Source organism: Protopterus annectens, chromosome 17.part0 (genome assembly GCF_019279795.1).
Source record: "Protopterus annectens isolate FY-2018-M chromosome 17.part0, PAN1.0, whole genome shotgun sequence".
NCBI lineage: Eukaryota > Metazoa > Chordata > Ceratodontiformes > Protopteridae > Protopterus > Protopterus annectens.
Genome location: NC_056751.1, coordinates 791,490,269 through 791,513,023, shown reverse-complemented (window position 1 = coordinate 791,513,023; position 22,755 = coordinate 791,490,269). Strand labels below are relative to the sequence as shown.

Below are 22,755 nucleotides of genomic sequence, written 5' to 3'. Positions count from 1 at the left end.
AGCCTAGCCAACAAGGTTCCCTGGCTTACGCCACCCAGTAAAGTTAATTTCCTGTGCCCCTGTCTAGCAGAGCCACAGAAGTAATCCCCGAGATGTATTTCCTATTTCCCATCCACTCATCAAGATTTTTCTTGGAGTGCTAATGAGCAACTTTGCTTGACATAGATGGGTAACTTGTTCCAGAGTACAGGAAGTCTCTGGGACAGGAATCTATCCCTCCAGCATGTCCTGTTTATTGTGGTGACAAGGTTTAGGTCCCTAGAGCGCGTAGCTCGGAGGGATTGGGATTTCTTTAGGTGTAGCATGTCCAACAGCTCTGGGTTTAACATAGCTTTATATGATAGGCAGATATCTCCTCGGAGTAGGCGATATGCTACAGAGTAAAGCTGGAGTTTTTTGAGACGGTCAGTGTAGGGCATTTGTTTGAGGCCAGTAATCATCTTTGTGAAGTACTTCGTGGCCTTTCCAGCTGCTGCAAATGTCTTGTGAGATACATTCCAAAAGGGACATTGTACTGTATAATGGGTCTAAAGAGTGCCGAGTAGAGGGGAACAATGACCTCTTTTTTCCTGGATGAGAACCCTTTTGAGATGAGGTGAGCCACATAGAAGGATTTCCTGACTACTGTGACAATATGATTATCAAAGGAGAGACTACAGTCCACCTGGGTCCCAAGGTCTCTTATCACACATTCGGCATTAAGTAAACTGCCATTTATGTGGTGTTCAAGGGTACAGAGTTTTTACCAAAGGGGATGACAATGCACTTTTTGGCATTGAGCTTGAGGCCATGCTTCTGACACCAGGCATCTGTCTCAGGGAGGCCCTTCTGTAGGATGTCCACATCATTTGTGGACTCGACTATGTCTCCTAGTTTGCAGTCATCTGCAAACTTCATTAGCCAGAAGCCTTTTGTGTTAGCCTGTACTTCAGAGAAGTAGATACCAAACAGGAGAGGTCCCAGGACTGAACCCCGTGGTACTCCACTTGTCACTGGTTTGAAGTCAGATTTGGAGTCTGCAACTTTTACAGTGTGGGTTCTGTCAGTGAGCCAGCTGGCAACCCATCTTGTGACCTAGGGATTTATATATATATATATATATATATATATATATATATATATATATATATATATATATATATATATATATATATATATATATATTATTTGTAGATTAGTGAGTTTAGCTATAATTCCAGAATGGGGGATGATATTGAAAGCCTTGGCGAGGTCAAGATAGGCTGTGTGAACCACCGTACCCTCGTCTATGGCTTTGGTGACTGCCTCAAAGAAGTCGATCAGGTTCAGAAGGCATGATCTGCCTATCACAGACCCAAACTGGGTGGGATCCAGAGTTTGGAGGTTACCAATGTCTTTGTTTATGAGTTCCATGATGATATGTTCCATGGCCTTGCAGACCAGGCTCGTCAGGCTAATAGGGCGATAGTTCCCAGGATCATTGGTGGCTCTCACTTTATGGAGTGGGATAACTGTTGCTATGCGCCATTCATTGAGCACACAGTCTGACGTGAGACTATGATTGAACATGGTGCTTAGGTGAGGAGCCAGTTTGTTCTGACGTTCGTGTAAAACGCAGCCTGGGATGTTGTCTGTTCCCATGGATACTGTGTTTTTGGTTTTAGAGATTGCAACTTTTACCTGCATAGATGTGATTACAGGGGCACTGCATTCTTCCTGTATAGATATGGGCCCTTTAGAGGGTGAGGGGGGGGGTAAAGTTAGCACTGAACCTATCTGCCAGGATGCTGGCAATATCAGTTGGTTTTGTAATTTTCGTGCCGTTGTGCTGTAAATCAGAGCAGATCTGGGTGCTGCCATTGAGATTCTTGACATAGCTATAGAATGCTTTGTGGTTGCCCTTAGAATCAGTGGCGATTTTTGTTGTTCTCCTTTCCTTACACGGGACATATTGGTATTTATTTTCCACTGGTGGGGTTCTTCCACCAGTACCTGGCCTCCTACTTTGGGGGCTCGTGACAGGTGAGAACAAGAAAAACTGATGTAATGGTGTTGGCTGCCTTACTTTATACCACTGATGACCTGACATCAGTCCTCAAGCGAGAGCAACCGATGCAGAAATACTAAGTCTCTGGTATTCAGGCCGGCTGAGGGCTACCCTGGCAGGGGTAACCCAAATGTGATGACTGCAACAGTGAATACACTCGGACATCTACATTTATGGTCAGTACACACAACTGTACTGACTGTGAGGTGCTAGGCCCCCAGAATCCCTGCAGGTTCTAGATGCATATTATAGTTTTTTTAAACAACCCGTTCATTCAGCGATAGCCTGGACAAAAATCTTTATCAGAAGAAATTCAGTCTTACTCTTCAACTTTGCTTTTTCCTGCATTCTTTCAACACACACTAATTGAACAGGCCTGCACCATAGTAAATTTGGAGGAAATTACTAAATTAAGCTGAGGGTCTTGGTGCCACTAGGCCCCAAGATGCCATGGAAGTTCTAGATGCTCTGAAGTATGCTTCAGAGATTTTTAAATAAATATGTTTTTTTAATGATGGCTTTAACAGAAATCTCAGTTAAGGAAAAACAATCAGTGTTACTCTTCTGCTTTGTTTTTTCTTACATCCTTTTAACAGGCAACTGTAATAAACTAAGGGTCTAGGGACTGCTAGGACCTCACAAGCCATGAGGTTCTTGATGGTTTGAGGTGCATTTTAGATCTTTCTTTCCACTATTTTGATCCAGTAATTGCCCAATACAAAATCAATGTGTAAGAAAAGAAATTCAGTCTTACCTTTTTATTTCAAGGAATAAATAAGGTGTAGTCAAGGCAGCTTAATGCTCAGAGATGACAAAATACCTGTTCACAATAAACAAAAAAGGCAAATGCTTCCAAGAGTACATAAATCATATTCATAAATAGTACTTGTCCCCAGACCCACTCAAGAAGAAGGCAGTCACTTTCTGTATACCACCCTTTGGTGTTTGAATGGGATGGAAGTGAAAGCACAAATGGCCACAGTCATATATTTCAAGTTGTTGCTGTGATACATGTATATAGCATGCCTGCTCAACACAACCTGCATAAGACAACCAATGTCTGTATACCTCTTAGATGTTGTTACACAGGGCCAAATATGAAAAAGCATATATAACATATTTCATCTTGTTGCCGTCAAATGTATATAAACAACATGCCTCTTAACCCTCTCCCAAAAGATAACCAGCTGTACACACATCTGATGGCTGATTGTGAGGAAAGTGAAAAAAATAATGGTCACAGTATTGTTTCTTGACTTGTTTCTCTTGGACAGTACTCTGTTGCTGTATAAGATATAGTGTCCCTCTGTGCACACTTCTGAAGTTTGTGAGGAAAGAGAAAGCAGTAATGAACAGATTTTCCTTACCTGTGCACACCTCTGAGGTTTGAGAGGAAAATTCAAAGAAATAATGACATCATCTTTAGATGGGCGGCCACGGTTGTGCAGCAGTTAGCGTTATCACCTCACAGCAAGAGGTTCTCTGGTTCGATCCTCGGCTGGGGTGCCTTCTGTGCGGAGTCTGCATGTCCCCCTGTGGTCGCGTGGGTTTCCTCCGGGTACTCTGGTTTCCTCCCACATCCCAAAGACATATGCTGTAGGTGGATTGGATACTCTAAATTGGCCCTAGGTGTGAGTGCATGCATGTGTGTGCCTTCTGTGGAAGGTTGGGTGCCGGGCTGGCAACTTAACACCATAAAACCTCCACTGCCAATTATGAGCAGACAGGTGATCTGCTGTGGCGACCCCTAACTGGGAAAAAGCCGAAAGAAGAAGAATGACATAAACTCTAGCTTCCACACACAAGCTTACAGCTACCTTCAGCACACAACTCTAAGCAGATCTAGTTTTAGACAAGGTGGAATCCAATGCAGAGGCCACTACTAAGCTTGTGTCTAAATCCACTTGTACAGCTTTGGGGTGTGGGGGTCACCAAGCCCCCAGAAGCTCTAAAGGTCTGGATTTTCTGTGATACATTTTATGCTTTTATTTATTTATTTTGAAAGATGACTGTTTAAACTGAGCAAACAACAAGATGGTCAGCTACTTTCAGCGGATAGCTGCCAACCCACCCAACATTTATAGCTACTTCTCTGTGCACTTCAGCGATGGCCATGTATTATGTATTAGCTGTATTCCACTCAAACAGTAGCTATATATTAAAGTGTTTCAAGCTGCTTTGCACAGATTACATTAATCATGTAAATGTCCACTAATCCTGCAAGGCCTGTTTAAACTTGACAGACATCAAAAGGATCCATTGCTTTCTACAGGTTGCTCCAAATGCACACTAGCCCTGCAAAGCCAGATAGTGACTGTTTAAAGTGAGAGCTCAACAAAGGGGTCAGTTATTTCCTACAAAAAGCTCTCGCACCTGCTTAGCAGTTATAGTTACTTCTATGTGTTCTTCAGAGTGATAAATGCATGCTGTGACCATATGTGTGTGTGTGTGTGTATGTGTGTGTGTGTATATATATATATATATATATATATATATATATATATATATATCTATATATATATATATATATATATATATATATATATATATATATATATATATATATATATATATATATATATATATATATATATATATATATATATATATAGATAGATATATAAATGTATGTATATATGTGTGTGTGTATATGTATATATATATATATATATATATATATATATATATATATATATATATATACACATACACACACACACACACACACACACACACACACACATTTCCTTAAACACTGTAATTCCCCAAAAAATCAATATTCTCTGATGACATTTTTTTCTTAAATTTTAAAAAAGAGCATGTGGATGATAAATAATCATAAAACTCGTTAAAACTCTCAATACTCCCTCTCCAGATTAAAAACAACTCATCCACAAACCTACGATAAAAATAACATTCTTAGCTAGGCAATTATCAGTGTCATCAGATAATATTGATTTTTTGGACATTACAGTGTTTAAGGAAAATACAAATATTTTGGGTGCGATTATATAAAAAAACAGCTAAGTGGAACATGTATTTACATCATGACAGTATTCAGCCACATTATATGTGTGATAATATTGTTAAAAATCAACTCTCTAGGGTAGCCAAGTTAGACACGGATGATGAAAATATGTGCATACAATTAAGTAATACCAGTAAAAATTTTCTGAATAGAGATATAATAAGATAAAAGTGCAAAGTATATGTGAGGAGGTTAAAAATGTAGATCTGCTACAGGTAAACCTACTTTTTCAGAGTATACTAAAGACGAAGTACGTACCAATGTAAAAATGATAAAATTAGATGTTTGCTTACATATAACTGAAACACGATCAATGTTAAAGAAATTTTTATAAAACATTGGCATATCTTAAAAGATATACCAGAGTTAGAAACGGTAGCTGAGGATAGACCGTATTTTGGTTATAAGAAGAATCAAAGCCTGAAACAGATGCTGTGCTACAAGGAGCAAACACTTATGCATAGAAAAACACAATCTAATAAGAAAGGAACCTACTTTCTCTAGTTGTATATCTAATCCTAAGACTTTTATTCATCCTGTTTCTAAGATTTACAATTTGAATGCATATGGTAATTGCGAAAGTCGAGATGTTGTTTATCTGGCTAGATGTGTTTTATGCCATGCATATTATATGGGTACAACAAATCAAAGATTGAAAGATTACACCTGTAATCACCTTTCTGAGATTAGAAGAGTAGTAGTTACAAATGTTTTATTTAAACATATTAAAGATAAGGGACCTGAACATAATTTTAAGTTTTCTATTTTGGAAGTTATTATTAATAATTTATATGGGGGAAGTGTTATTGATCAAACTGAAAAAAAAAATAAATTGGATTTTATGTCCAGTAGTGCATATTGCACCTGAGCTAAATGGCTATCTTATTTTAAAACCATTATTAAAGGAATACCAGAAATGAGCTTAATCATGTGATTATACATTTGTATACATACAGACACTTTTACCCATAAGTGAAGAAGCCTTGTACTATGCAAACATTTTTTTACTAGCGTTTTAAAGACTCCTTTGTAGTGAATAAACTGTATTTACTAGTTACTGCTCATGGTTCCAGTGACTTTTTTGTTTGCTTTGTAGCTAGAAGGGGAAATGCCTGAACGAGCTTATGCAACTTTGCAGGACCCTTTAAGGCATCCTTTGTTAATGCCCCCCTGTGAAGGCTGCCAGCCCAGCTAGATAGAATTATTTAAAATTCTGTGTCATTTGTGAATAGTAATGTGATTTGTATGCTTGCCTTAAAAATGTAAGAAAACTATATGTTCTTTACTGAGCTTCAAGATTGTAACCACAGTGCACCCTGCTGGAAAAGAGCAGAAATGTGTATAAACTACAAGCCTATGCAAATGTATGTGTTGATGGTAAAGGCTGCAATATACAGAGTTAACTTGTAAACACTTAAGAAAATAAGTGGAACTTGTTTATAACTCTGTCATCTCTGTTTCAACTCAAAGCAGACATAATGTTTAGAGTTGTAGACTTTCCTATTGTCTGTGTTTGGAAACAGAGGTAATTACACGTTTCCAAGGTAATTGTTTTATGACTTCCAGTTTCAGGCAAGCTTCTAAGAGTTAAGTGTCAGCTTCTAAGAGATAAGTATTTTTCATAAAGACATGTTAAATTATGTTGGTATCTGTTTAGCTTGGGAACTAGATGCAGGTGTCAAATAGTGATGTCATCTAGCTAACCCAGCAGTAATATGAATTATTAACTTAAAAACTATCTCAGAGAGAAAGTCAGTGCATTTTGTATTTTGTTCTGGACCTGTAAACATCTCCTCAGCACTTCTCATCTATATTTGCCTGGCTCTATATGCAAGACATTTAGGGCATATTATCTCTTAAGAGACAGTTGGGAATATAACAAGAGTAATCTAGGTATTTTCTGTATTATGTGAGACTGTTCTGCAATGTTGTTTTAAAATATTTCCTGTGATTCTGAACTCTGTTGTCACTGTGTTGAGTTAATGAGTATTGTGTTATGGTTTTATTATTTATTATCGCACGTATTTAAACTTTTTAATTGTGGCTTGTTTTGTGTAGAGATATTTCAGCTCTTACAGTACTTGCATATGTATTTGGTGACACTGTATAGGCCACTCCTAAATAGCCTTAAAAAAGTTGTGGTCACACTCCCCATTTGGATAATAGTAACATTACACAGTAAGATTGGGCACCCTTTGTAGTAGATGATAAGGGTGGTTGGTGGCAGCTGGTACTACCTTATAGTCTGGGCAGAAGGGGGCATAGCTAGGGAACCTGTGCCAGCCTTCCCCAGGAGTGTCTCTGTATTTGTATATATAGCAAATCTGTGTGTGTGTGTGTGTGTGTGTGTGTGTGTGTGTGTGTGTGTGTGTGTGTGTGTGTGTGTGTGTGTGTGTCAGCTACTTGGGCAGGGACACGAAGCACTGGTTGGACAGAGAGGTTGCTGGAGGTTTTGGCTTGACCACTCAGTTAAGATCTTAACCCTATAGCTGTGCCAGTGGGGAGTCTTATTGGGGATCTGGAGAGAGGGAGAAACCAGCCCCAGACTGACTGTGATCTTTGTGTGCTGTTAAGGGAAATTGTACTTTACTGTGTGTATACTTGTCATCCTCCCAATGTGCACGTCCCTCACTGGTGTTAGTGGTGAGGATTGCGGCCCCTTGATTACTGGGCCAGTGCAGGGGCATCACATCCCCTTTCGATGGTTCTCTGTTTGGACCATCTGCCATGGGAATTACATTTTCTACCCCTCAGAGGACCTTTTCTAGAAGCCATTGAGGATGGAAGAAAACTTGGTTCTGCAAATATCAGGGGCATTTTCATGACCCATGCGTGGACACTTCCTCCAGAGGCAGAGGAGGTTTCAGTGGTAGACGCCGCCTAAGAGGATGAGGGGAGTCTGCAGAACGAGGGCTTCAGAGATTCTTCTTCTGACAGGCTCTGTCAGTGCTCCTGCAGCTCTGCCTGACTGTCCGTCTCTGGAGGCAGTCGGGGGTCGTGTTTCCCTCCACCTAGACACCTGGACAAACATTGCAAACAACACTTGGGTGCTAAGCATAGTATCCAGAGGTTATTACATTCTCTTTTCCCCTTCCACCTCCAGGACCCAGGAGGAAACTCCCTGATGCTCCACCCAGTCAGAGGAGGTACTCAGGTTAAGAAATTCAAAAGCTGCTACTAAAAAGAGAAATCCAGGAGGTCCCAACAGAACAATTAGGATTTGGAACATACTTCCACTTCTTTTTGGTGCCAAAGAAGACAGGGGGACCTAAGATCAATTCTGAATCTCAGTAATCTAAATCTACTGTATAAAGAAGTCAAAGTTCTTCAGTCCATCCTGCCTCTTCTGCGCATGGAAGGATATGCTGTATAGAGCTCCAGGATACATACTATTGCATCAAAATAGACAGGTGTTCCAGGAGACACCTGCGCTTTTGGCTGGGGGCCAATCACTACCAATTCAGAGTACTGCCCTTTGGGCGTACTACAGCTCCCCTGGGTGTTCACCAAAGGTATGGCAGTTGCAGCAGCTCACCTGAGGCTCAAAGAATTCTAGGTGTTTCCCTGTCTCAGCGATTGGCTCCCCACTGCCCAACAAGGCAAAAAACACTTGCAAGCCAGAGATTACTTGTTCAGATCTCCAGTTCCCTAGGCGTCACAATAAATCTTGCAAAATCCAAGCTGACTCCTGTACAAGATCTGGAATTTATAGGAACTCAACTGAATAGGACAAATCAAGTGGCTTTGCTACATCTCCACTGCATCACGTCTCTGAGAAGTCAAGTGAGGAACTTGTCTTATTCGTCCTCGCCAGGAAAGCTAGTGTTGCAAGCTATTGGATCAATGTCAGTTGCCATTATTCTAGTTCCTCTAGCAAGATTCTTCATGCAAATTCTCCAGTGGAATTTAGTGGTCCAATGATCTGTTCTGTACCAGCCTCTATCTCTCCCCATCAGGCTCACTCCAATTTGCAAATGTCATATTTGATGGTGGATACAGTCAGATGATCTGTTTTTGTGCAGACCATTCTCTCTTCCCCCTCCACTAGCCACAGTGACCACGGATGCCTCCTAGTTGGGGTGGGGGGCATTATAAGGGAACGATGTTCCAGGTCACATGGTTCCCCCTCGACCAAGCTGCAAGTAAATGTCCTTGAGATGATAGTAGTCTTCCTAACATTGCAGACCTTTCAGGACATGCTCCCTCTAGGGTCTGTTGCTTTTAAATAGACAACATGTCAGTAGTCTGGGACATCAACAAATAAGGAGGAACCTGTTCTTACCCATTGTGCAGAGAGACCGTGAGGGTCTTGGAATGGGTGATCTCTTCAGACTACTTTCTAATTGCAACACACATACCGGAGAAAACCAATGCGCTAGCAAACAGACTCACTAAGTCCATTCTGATTCCTCACGAGTGGTCCCTCAGTCAGTAGCGAAAATTATATTCAGCCATTAGGCCAGCCTTGCTGTGATCTGTCTGTCCCCTCAACAACACATGCAGGAGGTACTTTGCTCTAATCCCCCTGTGGGGGAGTCACCAAGGGATGTACTGATTCGCAATTGACCCCCGGCTCTCCATTATGACTAACCTCCTTTCCCATTGATCCCCAAGTTTCTGCAAAAAGCAAACAAGCTGAAGAGCTCAGTCATCCTTATTGCCCCCTTTTGGCCTCAACAGGTATGGTTCCCCTTCCTATGGTCTACCTGAAATATCCTCCATGGATACAGGAGCCCAGTCAGGACCTCCTCTCTCGTCCGACAAGAGTTTTATCATCCCAGTCTCCACAATCTCATGTTGACCGCATGGTTACTCCAATTCCAATTGTAGTAAGATGGTCCAGGCTCGCTTTCCTTGTGTTTAACATCATCTTTGTTTCTCAGAAGCCTTCCACTAAGAGAGTCTACAAGAGCAAATGGTAATGTTTCCCTATTTGGGCCTATAAAGAGAACAGTGACCACTTTTCAATGCCTACTTCTGCCATCCTCCTTTTCCTCCGTACTCTTTTTAAAGAAGGGGCTAGTTTCACTACTATTAAACTTGAGCAATATCCAATTTTCATGCTGGAGACGAATCCTCTTCTTTGTCACCTTCCAGGCTATGTAAAGCATTTATGAAAGGAATCTTCATCCTTAGACCTCCCATAAAAGAGCCATGTCCTCCTTGGGACCTCACAGTGGTTCTACAGGGGTTAACCTTTTGAACCAGCAAACAGTTATGATGTGACATTTCTTTCTTTCAAAACTATCTTTTTGGTGGCTATCACTTCAGCAAGAAGAATTTCCGAACTCCAGGCCTTATCAGCTAAACCTCCTTACCTTTTTCTCTAAGGATAGAGTTTCCCTATGCAGTAGCCGTTTCTTTTCAGGGAAACTAGCATTAATCAAGACATTCAATTATCAGTCTTCTTTCCAGGCTTTACCAGTAGAGAAGAATACATGCTACATCTTCTGGACGTTCATGTTATCTTCACAGTATAGGAAGTCAGACCAGCTATTTGTATCCTTTTCACCTACTCACCTAGGTCCAGCAGTTTCCAAAGTTACCCTTGGCTGCATTTCATTGATTTATTCCCAAAAAGGGTTGGAGTAGCCTTGCCCTCCCAGAGCCCATTCCACCAGATCTATGGCTACTTCATCTGCCTTTCCACTAGATTGTCAGTTGATGATATATGTGCTGTAGCCACTTGGTCAGACAATCGTACCTTTGTTACCCATTACAAATTGGACATTGTCTCAAGAAACATGAGTTCCTTTGGCTCGATAGTGCTCCGGCATATCCTTCCTTGAAGATCTTCCAAGAATCGCATAGCTGGGGACTCTGACCCAATAGTGAGGTCTGTGTTGTCAATTTTCATTCTTCCTCACCTTCTCTCCCAGCCATCCCCCAAGACTTGTCTCTCCAAGAAGGATCTTTAGAAGAATTTGGAACACACATGTTCCAGGTTTGAGCCTCAGTCTGTCTTCCGTCTATCCTGTCTCTATTATCCAGTGAAGCAAACTCAGTCTGAGGAGTAGGGGATGGTACAGAGCATTATGGGTAGAGGGAGGAGCTCAAGATTCCAGTCCAAGTCTGAAAAATGCGTCTGAATCGGATCCGAGGGTCAGATCCATAACCCATCAGTGAGGAAGAATGAAAATGGACAACACAGATGCCAAGTTATAGTAAGTACATAACTTATAATTACTGTAACAGATTTTATAATGCAGTTTCAGTGAATACATGCCATAGTAGTCAGTATAATAAAATTGTATTTATATTCACAAACATAAAATTTACAAGCCTGCACTGAGACTTTACAGATAGAAGAGTGGTGTATAAGATAGATAGGAGTAATGTAAGAAATACAATAGAGTGAAGTCTTAAGAGGAGATGAGCAATTCCGAGTGTTAAGAGAGTATTAGTGATGGAATAGTAATTTGGTTGTGCTAATTAGAAGTAGGTATAGTAGTTTAACAAATTCAATAAAATGAGGTATTACATTTTATATCTAAATATATGTATGATGTAATTATGATATTACTTAATGATTCTTTTTTGCTGCCAGTAAAGGTACTGAGTAGTATACACACAACTGTCCTGTAATCTATCTACTGGTGAACGCTGTATAAAATACAGCTTGTAGTGCCATCTAGTGATGAATGCTATAAATTACAGACAAATACATTGGTATTAAGTCTTGTTTGGGTTCTGGACTTGTGTAACAGCTTCTGAACTAACAAGACCGTCTTGGCAGTTATGTGCTGAGTTTTACTTAAAAACCTTTTTCTTTTCAGTATGTGAAAGTGCTGTGGTATCACAGAGCGCGACAGCTGTGGTTATCTGCATATGATAATCTTCCCTTAAGAGTGTAGGTTAGAATCGCATCCAAATGTGTACAGCTCCTTGTTTTTTAAATAGTGAAGGAAAGAGCCGTATCTGTTACTGCATAGGAGAACAAGCATAGTAAATGATGTATGCTTTCTTGTTTTCATTACTTTTGCCATCTCATAAAATTTCTGTATGGAGTCATGCTCTTGTTTTTTGAACTCTGATTGCATTTAGCTTGCTGACATTGCCATAGACAGCCTGTGCCGTGGAGTGTTCGCTGGGGACTGTCGGAAACTCAGCATACGTTCCTGTTTTCCAATGATTTTTGAAGCAGAACGTCAGTCTGGATCTGTAATTGTGGGCATGATGCTTAGCAAAGGTAAGATGCTGGCATTCATTTCATATTGTATGAGACTAAGCCACGTAGTCACTATTTGCTGAATGTTTTTGTAGTTCATAGGTGTATACTAGGCTAATGACTCCTAGGGTCCTTATATGTGCAGCCGTCCAACCCAAATGTGACCTACAAATTTGATTTATGGAGGGATGATTTAGCGACTATGCCTGTCCATCAGAGACATAGGAGCCAGACCAGGGGTGAATTTCCAATTACCCATCTATTGGTACAAGTTGCGCTTAAAAAGGGATAGGGAGAAATTGTGCTTCACATGGATGGGGAGCCTGTTCCATATGTCTTTCCAACATGTCCTATTTATGTCGCAAGCAAAATTCTGATCTTTTAATCTGGTAGATCTGATGTAGTTTGGTGGATGTGCAAAAGGTTCATCAAAACAGGTTCAGGGATGCCTTGTATGCCATGCAAAGACCACCACTCAGAAGACTGTATGATAGCGACTAAAGAGACAGGGCCTTGATGCAATTAGCATAAAACATTGTGTTTACTTCCTGTATTTGTGGACATTCCAGTTGCTGTATGTATCTGGTCAGATGCATACCAAATGGGGGCATTAAACTCTGATGGGTTTGATGAGAGTCGAGTACAGTGGTATGATGACTTCTCTGAACCTAGATGCCTTGCCTTTACTTATAAGTTGAGCAACATAGAAGGATTTTCTTACTACCTTGGGCACAGGTTGGTCAAAGGCTAGGTTACTTAATACATGAGTTCCCAGATCTCTAACTAGTGAATCAACTTTTAGGGGTGTTTTATTGATGATGTACTATCTCAGGGTGCCAGACTTCCCAAAAGGTGCTGTAATGCATTACTTGATTTTGAGCTTTAAGCCATGCCTTTGGCACCAAACGTTCATCTATATTAGACCTTCCTGAAGAGTATTCTCATCTTGCGGGGAGATTCAGTGGCCGCTTCCATTTTGCAATCATCTGCAATCTGACCTTTGACATTGGCTTTGACATTTGAGAAGTAGATCCCAAAGAGTAGGCCCAGCACTGAGCCCTGGGGGACACCACTGGTAGCCAGCCTCTTTGTGGAGGTGGCTTCACTTATTCTAAGCTCCTGGGTCTTATCAGTAAGCCAGATAGCTATCCAGCATGTTATAAAGGGGTTTATACCTAGTTTGGTAAGTTTGTTGACAATGCCCAGTGAGTTATTTTATTAAATGCTTTAATCAGTTCTACGTAGGAAGTATGCATAAATGCTTTAGCCAGCTCTACGTAGGAAGTATGCACCATTCTCCTCTCATCTATTGCTTGTTGACCTTTTCAAAGAAGTCCATCAGATTCGATAACTGTGGCCAAATTGGGATGGATCCAGTGTCTGGAGGTCTCCTATATCTTTGTTGATAATTTCTATGATAATTCTTTCCATGGTTTTGCAAATAAGATTAGTCATACTAATAGGAATGTAGTTTTCATGATCTGTTTAAGATCCTCCCTTATGAAGAGGGATGACCATTACAGTCCTCCATTCACATGGCACAAAGCCTATTTTAAGACTATAATTAAATAATGACTCCATGTGTCCTGATAGGTCATATTTTAGACTATTCAGGAGGCATTTTGGGATGTTATTGGGGCCTACTAAGGCTGTGTTCTTGGCTTTAGTGAGTGCGGCCAGTACATGCTCTCTAGTTATAGTTGGAGGGGTTATGTTTGAGGGTATTTAAGGGGGGTGGTTGGGGGGTGAGGGGGTTTAAAGCTGGAACTGAATTTGTCCATTAATAGGTTTGCTATATCACCAGGTTTGGTGTATGTGGGACCATTATCCACCAGTTCAGCACATTGCTGTGTGCTGCCCTTGAGGTTTCTGACATGGTTTTCTATCACCTGGTAGATTATCTTAACCTTAAGGTTGTGCTTGCTTTATCTAATTATTCCTCTTAGTCGATTATTTACTTTGATGAGAGAGTTTTTATCTTTGTAGCAATTACCCTTTCTGATTTTTTTGCCATATTTTTGTTCCATTTGTTGTACATCCTGTTTAGTTTAGGATGCCACCAGGGCTGTTTATTTATGTTGCTAGTCCTAGGCATACTTCTGGAAGGTACAGCATCCTCTATGCAGCCATTGACATGGTTGTACAGAACTTCTGAGAGCAATTCAGCATAGGCTGCTGTATTCTCTGGGTTTGGAGGGGCCTTGAAGTTTGACAAACTATCACTTAATAAAAGGTAATTTGCCTTGGAATAGGTACCAACTGTTACTGGCTTTAATGGGATTATGGAGTTGATTTTGATTTTGAAGGAGACAGATTTGTAGTTGATCCTTACCAGGGAGGACAAGACATTGGATGGGTAGCATTCTGCCATATTTGTAAGCATGAGGTTCAGTATGTTGGAGCCTGCAGTGGGTGTCTTCACTATTGGTCAAAGGTGTTTGTATTTACGAAGTCCAGGAATCTCTGTGCCTGTAGATTGGAAGCAATGTAGTATTCTCAGCCTATAGAGGAGTAATTAAAGTCTCCTGTGAGTAGGGTGTTAGGTTGGATGGTAAGTGTCACTAGTTGCAGTGTGAACTTCTTGGGACATGGAGAGTGACCTATAGCTGGTTAGGATGTTGTACATTATTTTGTCTGTGGTAATCCTGCACGTCATCCTGTTTTTTTTTTTTTTTAAACATCTTTATGGAATTATCACTTGTGAAATAAGCAAATTTGCATTCATATAAACGTAATCAAACTATATTAACATAACAAACATTATACTTCACACATATTGCTATATACCATATGACCTAAGAAATATTACATAAATTATTCAATTCCTGCCTTTTTTTTTAAACAAGAAATTTCTTTATTTTACCATCACTTACTACATAGGCAATCATACATTTATATAAATGAGAACAAACCACACTGACAGAATCCTAGTTGCAAGCATTTGACATCACGAACCATAATGACGCACTCCCAGTTGCAAACATTATACATCACTTATAATCTACCCAATCTTTCTCATTCAAATATTACATAGCTCATTTAAGTCCTGACTCCTTACCCTAGAGGTATGCTTGTTATTGACGTATATTGAGACACCTCCACCTTTAGCTTCTAATCTAAAAGTGTGGAAGACACCGAAACCTTGCACTGCCAGGGTATTCTGTGCTGCTTTAAGCCATGTCTTGGTAACTGCACAGATGTCTATTTTCTCAAGTGTGAGAAGGTCTTGGAGGGAGTGTAGTTTTTATTTTTTTAATTAAGACTTCTGTCTTTGAGCAGTTATACCTAGAGATTCAGTTGAGTTGATTTAGTTTATTGCTAATTCTTCTGACAGTGGCAGTCAAAATGTTTGCATACTAAACTAAATGTGTTAACAGCCATCCATTTAAGCCAGTGTCTGACGCTCTTGAGTGTTAGTGTCAGCTAGCAGTATGCTAATTTTAAGATGTGTACATGGCTTCTAAAACATATTTTAGCAGCTTGCTGATAATTGTATTTCTTGCATATGGTTCACCTAGCTTATCTTTTTTCTGGTTTACATTTTCTTACAAACCTCAATTTGCAAGGAAATAATGACAATACAGTAGCTGTTCTGCTAGGGTCTATATTAGTTCTTCGAAATACGTATTCATCAACAGCTAAACAGCAAAATCCATTACAGCGAAGCACGTAAATTTTCCCAGGGTTAGGAACCACCGGGCCATCACCACAACTTTGCTCTTTTCCCCACTAAAGTGCAATCTTGGAGTTAGTATATATAGTTAAGGGTGGGTTTTATTTAGTGTGATGTGTGTTCTGGAGTGCTAGAGGGCCAGTGATTCCTAACCCTGGGACCAATTCCATGCTTCGCTGTAATGAATTTCTCTGTTTAGCTGTCAACGAATCCATATTCAACAAAAACATATTTCAAGGAACTAATATAGAACCATTCTGCTAAGCACAATGCTTGTGAGAGGTGTTTGCATGAAAATTGTTTGTAAGTTTAACTGAGGTCCACTAAATTTTATGTTGTATAGACCCTTCCCCAGTGCTGACAACTATGATAGACTGAAGCACTGCATCCAAGGACATTGACTCACATGGCAGAATTTGGGATACTGCTCAGTTGCCATATTTATATTTAAGCACATACGGAGTCAAGTATCAGAGTGAGAATGCATTGTTTAGATATACTGTCTCTTTTTCAAAATGTTTCTTTTCTTGCAGTATTTATCATTTGCATTTTCTTAGTCTCCCTTCCACTGAGCAATGCTCAGATGTCCTATATTCAAGTTATGAACTCTTGAGTTTTGCAGGATTTCCTGTTAGCCGAATTGTTCCAGTTGGAAAAAGTTTTGACCGTTTATTTATTCTGAGCAGAAAGAACTTGAAGGACTGTATTAAATGGTTTGTGGACAGGACATTTCAGTACTGAGTGTAGGAAAAGCATAAAAAAAAAAGTGATCAATCAGAATATCATAAAGCAGTTTGTCTTTTCTGTTTGACATAAACCTTGTCTGCTGGCACTGCAGATAATTGTAGTGACACAGTAGTGCAATAATTCAGTTGCACAACTCCAAAAACAATGACACCCTTAATGATGCCCCTTTGCTTTAATCAGAAACACAACTGAATGATACTGACATAGCATCCTACAACGCAATGCAGTGGAAGTGCTTTGATAAAAAGCAATTACAATAGTAAAATATATTGGGTAAATTTTACTAAAGTTGGAAAAGTACAGATTATGAATTTAATGCACATTCCATAATGATTTTGCATAGATTAGATGACACTGAAAGTGCAATTATGATTAAAAATTCTACATTTTATGGGTAACAAGCTGTATTTCATAGAAAAGTGGTTAATATGCCGCTTGGCAGTGCTGATTCGTAGCCCTAAGTTGTGTTCCAGTGCAATGAGCCCAAATGCACAAATAAGATCTGTGCAAATAGCTGTATAATGACATGGAAATGAATATTGATGTTAAAAATCAGATCCAAACAATATTACAGTATGTGCAAGATGAATATAGTCCTTGTCGTCTACCTGAAATTGTGCAGCTGTTTACACCTAACTGTACAAAGGCAAAACACACCAGAAGTATCATTGTTCATGCAGCAAGAATGCTGTGTTACAGCACAGCAATGTTGTAGTCAGCAGTGCCAGTACCCATAGGTATGTGTGGGTGTGGTGCCATCCCATGCCAGTGTAAACTGTACTGTTAGTGGTTGATGTAACCGCAGTTTCATAGATAGAGAGATTATTGATCGAGACATTACACGCACCTTGATTGATATGTGCTGCCTAGACATGGAATTGATAGGACTGAGTGGCCCACTGATACCTCTGGAGACCAAGGTGTGTAAAGCTGTTTCTGTAGTTGGCTAGACGGACCTTTCAGAAACCAGCTTAGGGACACATTGTGCATTTCACAGGCCTCCACCTCAACAATATTTAACAACTTTGTAAGGTAATGTTTCTACAGGTGGAGGAATGTACATGGTTTCCTAGGAGTGAGCTAACATTGTGCTTGCCTTCTGTGACATAGCCTACCTTCCTGCGGTACTGAGTGCCAGAGATTGTACACGTGTAGCGATAACAAATTCCTCCTGATACTGCAGTCATTGTGGACAGGAAGAGCTACCATCCCATAAACTTTCAGGTAGTGTGAGATGTCCATTTGGATCATAGCCAACATGTCCACACAGCAGCCAGGCAGTTTGCATGAGTCACATATGTGGCACACATCTCATCTACGTTGTTGCTTCTTACATACTGAAATTCCACAGGGTGATCTAGTTGGCAAGTGCAGGCACTATGGCTAAACACACAGCTGTATGTCTTCTGTATCAGAATGCAGCACACTCCACACACCAACATTTGCCTTCTTTGTTGCAGGTGGTGATGGATACCTACTTGAGCCATAGCTTATGACGCTGTACAGAGTATGACCAAACACCAACATAACACCGCATGCACATGAACCCACAACATTGTAGAGCATGTGTTTGGTCTGCTAAAAGCCTGATTCCATTGCCTAAACATGTCTGGGGTGGGTCTTCGGTGTGTTCCTGCCAAAGACTAGAGGATATTCCTAACAGGTTGCATGCTTCCTGCTATGGTGGTGAGGAGACGGGCTGATCAGCCCCAGGACACTGATATATACAGCAAACACACACACAAATGGCCAGCAGAGAAAGCACATAAAAACCATTGTCCAGTGACAGTGTGGTAGAACAGCAACAGTGGTCAGTCACACATGCATTTACACATGCATTCTCCATACAGTGATGGGTACAGTACTGGCAGTATAATCAATGTGGTGATGGCTGTTCCAGGTGTGTAGACACTGATAAGGCTCCCTGCTGAAATGTCGGCACCCTTGCACCTCCTGAACTTGTATATACTCACTTTGTATCTTGGAGAAAAAGGAGTATTCCTTGAAGTGGCCATCTCGGACATAGTATATTAAATGGCTACCCCTTGATAAACATACAGTGACAGTGCAGTGCCAGACAGATCAGATATGTGCTGGTCAGGTCACACTGCGCATCAGACATGCCCACATTTACCACACAAAATGTAGTGTGTAGTGAGACAGTCATCTTGTGCACAGCAGGCTAGGTGAACAGTGGCACATGTCTGCCTACATGCACTGGATAAGGGGGCATATCAAAGGAGTCTGGGACAAGAGATCTTGAGCTGACAGGTATTCTGCACCATAGGCAGTTTAGTCCTGTGATGGGGTGGTGGGTCTGTGTGTGACTATGGTCTGATGCATGGGAAGGAGTCCCTAGGGGATAGGCATTCTCTGTCATAGACATAATAGGGTGGTGGGTCCCACTGAGTGACTGGGGTCTGATGCATGGGAAGGAGTCCCTAGGGGGATGGGCATTCTCTGTCATTGACAGAATGGGGTAGTGGGCCCCACCATGTGACTGTGATGTAATGCATGGGAAGGAGTCCCCAGGTGATGGGCATTCTGTGTCAGACAAAAATCATAAAAGCAATACTGACCTTCTTCTCGATATCTTAATGCTACTGAGGGGCAACCTTTGCCTTGCTTACAGAGACGCATCTGACACCATCCTTTCAGACCTACTGCACATCCAGAAGTCCAGTGGTGGCATAATTACTCACCTGAGAGATCTTAATATCTTCTGCAACATAAGCAGAACATATTGGAGAGAGAGCGATGTATCACAGAGTACACCACTTCTCTGGAATCATTTTCTTCTAGTTGAAATCCACTTTACAAAGAAATCCCCCTCATCATATCATATCACCTCCATAGCTTTTCTTTCTCCACTGACACAAATTCTAGAACCTGTATCTTCCCAATTCACATCTCATCTTAAGTAGTTTGACCTTCTTGTAAACACCACCACCAACAACATAGCTTCAAGTGGAGCACAATATTTTTAACTGTTGCTCTTGTCATATTTAACCATATAGTCACTAGCATGGATTACGGGAAATTCGGTTGGTAGTCTTTATTGGCCTAACTCAAAGCCTGTGATTCAGTGTAACATCATTTTCATACAAGAATTAACACATATATCGGCCGTGTGTTTTCAGTGGACAAACAGTTGCGTCAGTAGTCATTCCTTCTGAGTTAAAGCAGAAGAGTCAGTATCCCATCCTCAGCAGTTAACATAGGTGTTCCAACAGCTCTGCCCTAGACCCCTTGCTGTTTACTATTTTCATCAACACTTTCAGGGTTACATTTTCTAATATTCATCATTGTTTTATCCTAACAAAATGGTCATCTGCAGTTCAAATTTCATCTTACTTCTGCTTTAGTTTTGCACTTGACAATTTAGTTTACTGTGTGCTCAGTTTATTAGGTTTAATACTGAATGTCAAGAAAATTGAAGCCATGCTGTTCAGTACAGCTAAGCATATATCCAAAGCTCTATGGAATTGGTTTTGTTTTCACATGGTTGGTAGGTACCTTACATTCTGTGTAACATTTTCAATTTGTACATTTGCATTTTAATCCACAGTTTATCTTGTCATTTCTTAGTTATGTAATGACTTCATGAAAGAGCATCCTAGCTCAAGCAGTAGAGCATCCTAGCTCAAGCAGTAGAATCTCCCACTTCTTAACATCCAGGACAAGGAGCGTGTTCACAAAAGGTTCACTTCTGCGAGCTGTAGAGTATGACTTCCAACTAATGACTTCAGGGTTTTATAGAAAATGCAAAAAAAAAAAAAACCTCCAAACTCTAAAATATGTAGATTTATGAATAGCTCACATTGCTTCCAGCACCACTGCAACTCTCTCACAAGACAAAAGTTTTACCAGTCACACCAAGAACTGTATTATCTTACTACTTCCTTATGTACTTAATCTTAACCTTAATCCTTCAATAGGTTCCTTCCTTAAAAATAAAGCTGTCACCTGATACCTTTGTTCATCAGATGCCAGCCCTTCACTCTGTTCACCGCAAGCTATTCATTAGACTGCTTCACTAAAGCATTCTCCTACTAGGAACGTAAACAGTGAAATGCAGTCCCATTGTCTCTTAGGTTCCTAACCACTGTTCACCAGTTGAAATCTTATCTTAATAATCACTTTCATGAATAACTTATCTACTGCCCAATTCAAGTGTAAACTTCATCTCTTTGAGTAGAGTTTTTTTTTTATTCATTTTATCTTGCTGTCTTATTGATTGGTCAGAGCTAACCATCAGCTGCTCCCAGGTCTTGTCTTCATCCATTGGGTTTACCAGACTCTTATTATTCTCCCTAGGGCTAATCCTGACCATCATATGGAGACTAGTGAGAGGAGATAACATCACACTGTTGCTGGGGAGTGTACTTACCCAATTCCTTCTCCCGGCATGCTGTCATCCAATCCCTAGGAGTTGGCATGTAGTGACTATCTTGCATCTCAGCCATGCCTCCACCTCAGCCTCAGATGTGCCTCCTTACAGTACAACACCTTCCTGAGTCCCTGGCCTCCACCAAGGATCAAGTGCAGTAATGCATGCAGGAGCATGCTCTACCAGTCTCCAACTAGCAGACACAAAAAGTTATGTTGACATTTAAAACATTTTCTGATAGACGTTAGAAATTGCATAATACCATGTCAAGAACCTTGACTGAATGCATCAGGAGGTTTTTATCCATTAAGCACAGAATGTAGTAGCACTCCTGAGGAGTAAACAAAATACAGCAGTGGTTAGTAGTCTGGAATTCCCAAACATCATTTTGAATACCTTTGCACCATGACTCTCGGGAATAATTCATAACCTCAGGAATTTTATTAATTTTGTGTTTGCATACCAATTAAAAGCCTTTCAATCAATCAAAGCTTTACTTGTGAGTTTTTCCTTGTGTTCAATTTTACTGTTTGTAATTGCCCATTTAAGTAGATTTCTAATCCCAGTAAACTCCATCCTACTAATTTCAAGTCCAACTTTCATAAAATTTTAATAGTGAGTTTGCTGCAGTTTTGCAAGCAGTTTGTGTTTCTGAACTACTATATAGGTTTTTGTGTTCAGCTAGTCCCAGCTGGTTTTGCTCCTAAGTGGAACCTTCGTGTGAGATGTTAAACCAAGGTCCCATCTGCCTGAGTTGGAGATAGCTCAGATAGGTGTAAAAGATCCCATGGCTCCTACTATGTCACTGTTGCAGTATTCATTACATTAGACAGTGTTCATTACAATAGGAATCCCCTGCCTAGGGCAGCCCAACATCCAGCCAGTATACCAAAGCCTTAGGTTACTTTAAAGTACACCATGTGTCACACACATGCTCCTCATGTAGTGTAAGGCATAAAGGTGATGTCAGGACATAACTTTCTCAGATCTTCTTTGCCGCCAGTCTGAATGCCATCTCTTGATTGTTGGTCTGAATGCCTACATTCCATTGCTGGTTTCACCAAGTCATTACAGATAAGTGCCCTGTTGGGGTCCCTTTTTCACTTGTCTTTATGTTGCTTGTGGGGTTTCATGTCATCCAAGAAGGGTAAATGCCAGTGTGGGAGACGGATTCCCTTTGCAGAAAAACATTTTAATTAGGACATTACAGTAAAAAACATTCATGTGTGTCCCTTAAGTTAAGACATTTTTTTACTGTAATGGCGTAATTAAAATGTTTTTCTGCAAAGGTCTCTCTATATAAACACTGACTGTTCTTAAAATTAAACAGTCTGCGCTCACCTACCATGATAAGATGATTTAATAAAAAAGAATTTTATAATAAGAATGTAGGTCTCCACTTCATGATATAAATGATATAAAGGATAAACTCTACATGAATTTGCTTAGTCCTTAGACAGTCTACTAGTTGCCTATTCCTTGCAAGATTGGAGTTAAGCTTTCAGTTCCAATCACTTTTACAATTTACCCCTAAGGATCCACAGAGTGAGTGGCAGGCCTTCACGCAGTGTTTGTTTGGTGCTTTGATGAAATTGAAACCCTCCTTGGGGTGTTTCTCTTCCAGATCCCCTTGGTCCTCTACTCCCCTTAAAAGACCCAGGAAACATGATTCGGAGGAGGAGTTGGATTCTGATGAGGAATCCCTTGCTTACAGTTCTCAAAT

General features: G+C 40.4%; 1 protein-coding gene across 1 annotated transcript in view; it reads left to right on the top strand.

Moving 5' to 3' along the window:
• Positions 1 to 22,755, top strand: part of PPOX (protoporphyrinogen oxidase) — a 572,299-nt gene that overhangs the window by 100,566 nt on the left and 448,978 nt on the right. The window contains exon 5 of the mRNA XM_044059458.1: positions 12,099 to 12,243. Coding sequence (XP_043915393.1) covers positions 12,099 to 12,243 — 145 coding nt within the window. The remainder of the gene's footprint in view (positions 1 to 12,098; positions 12,244 to 22,755) is intronic.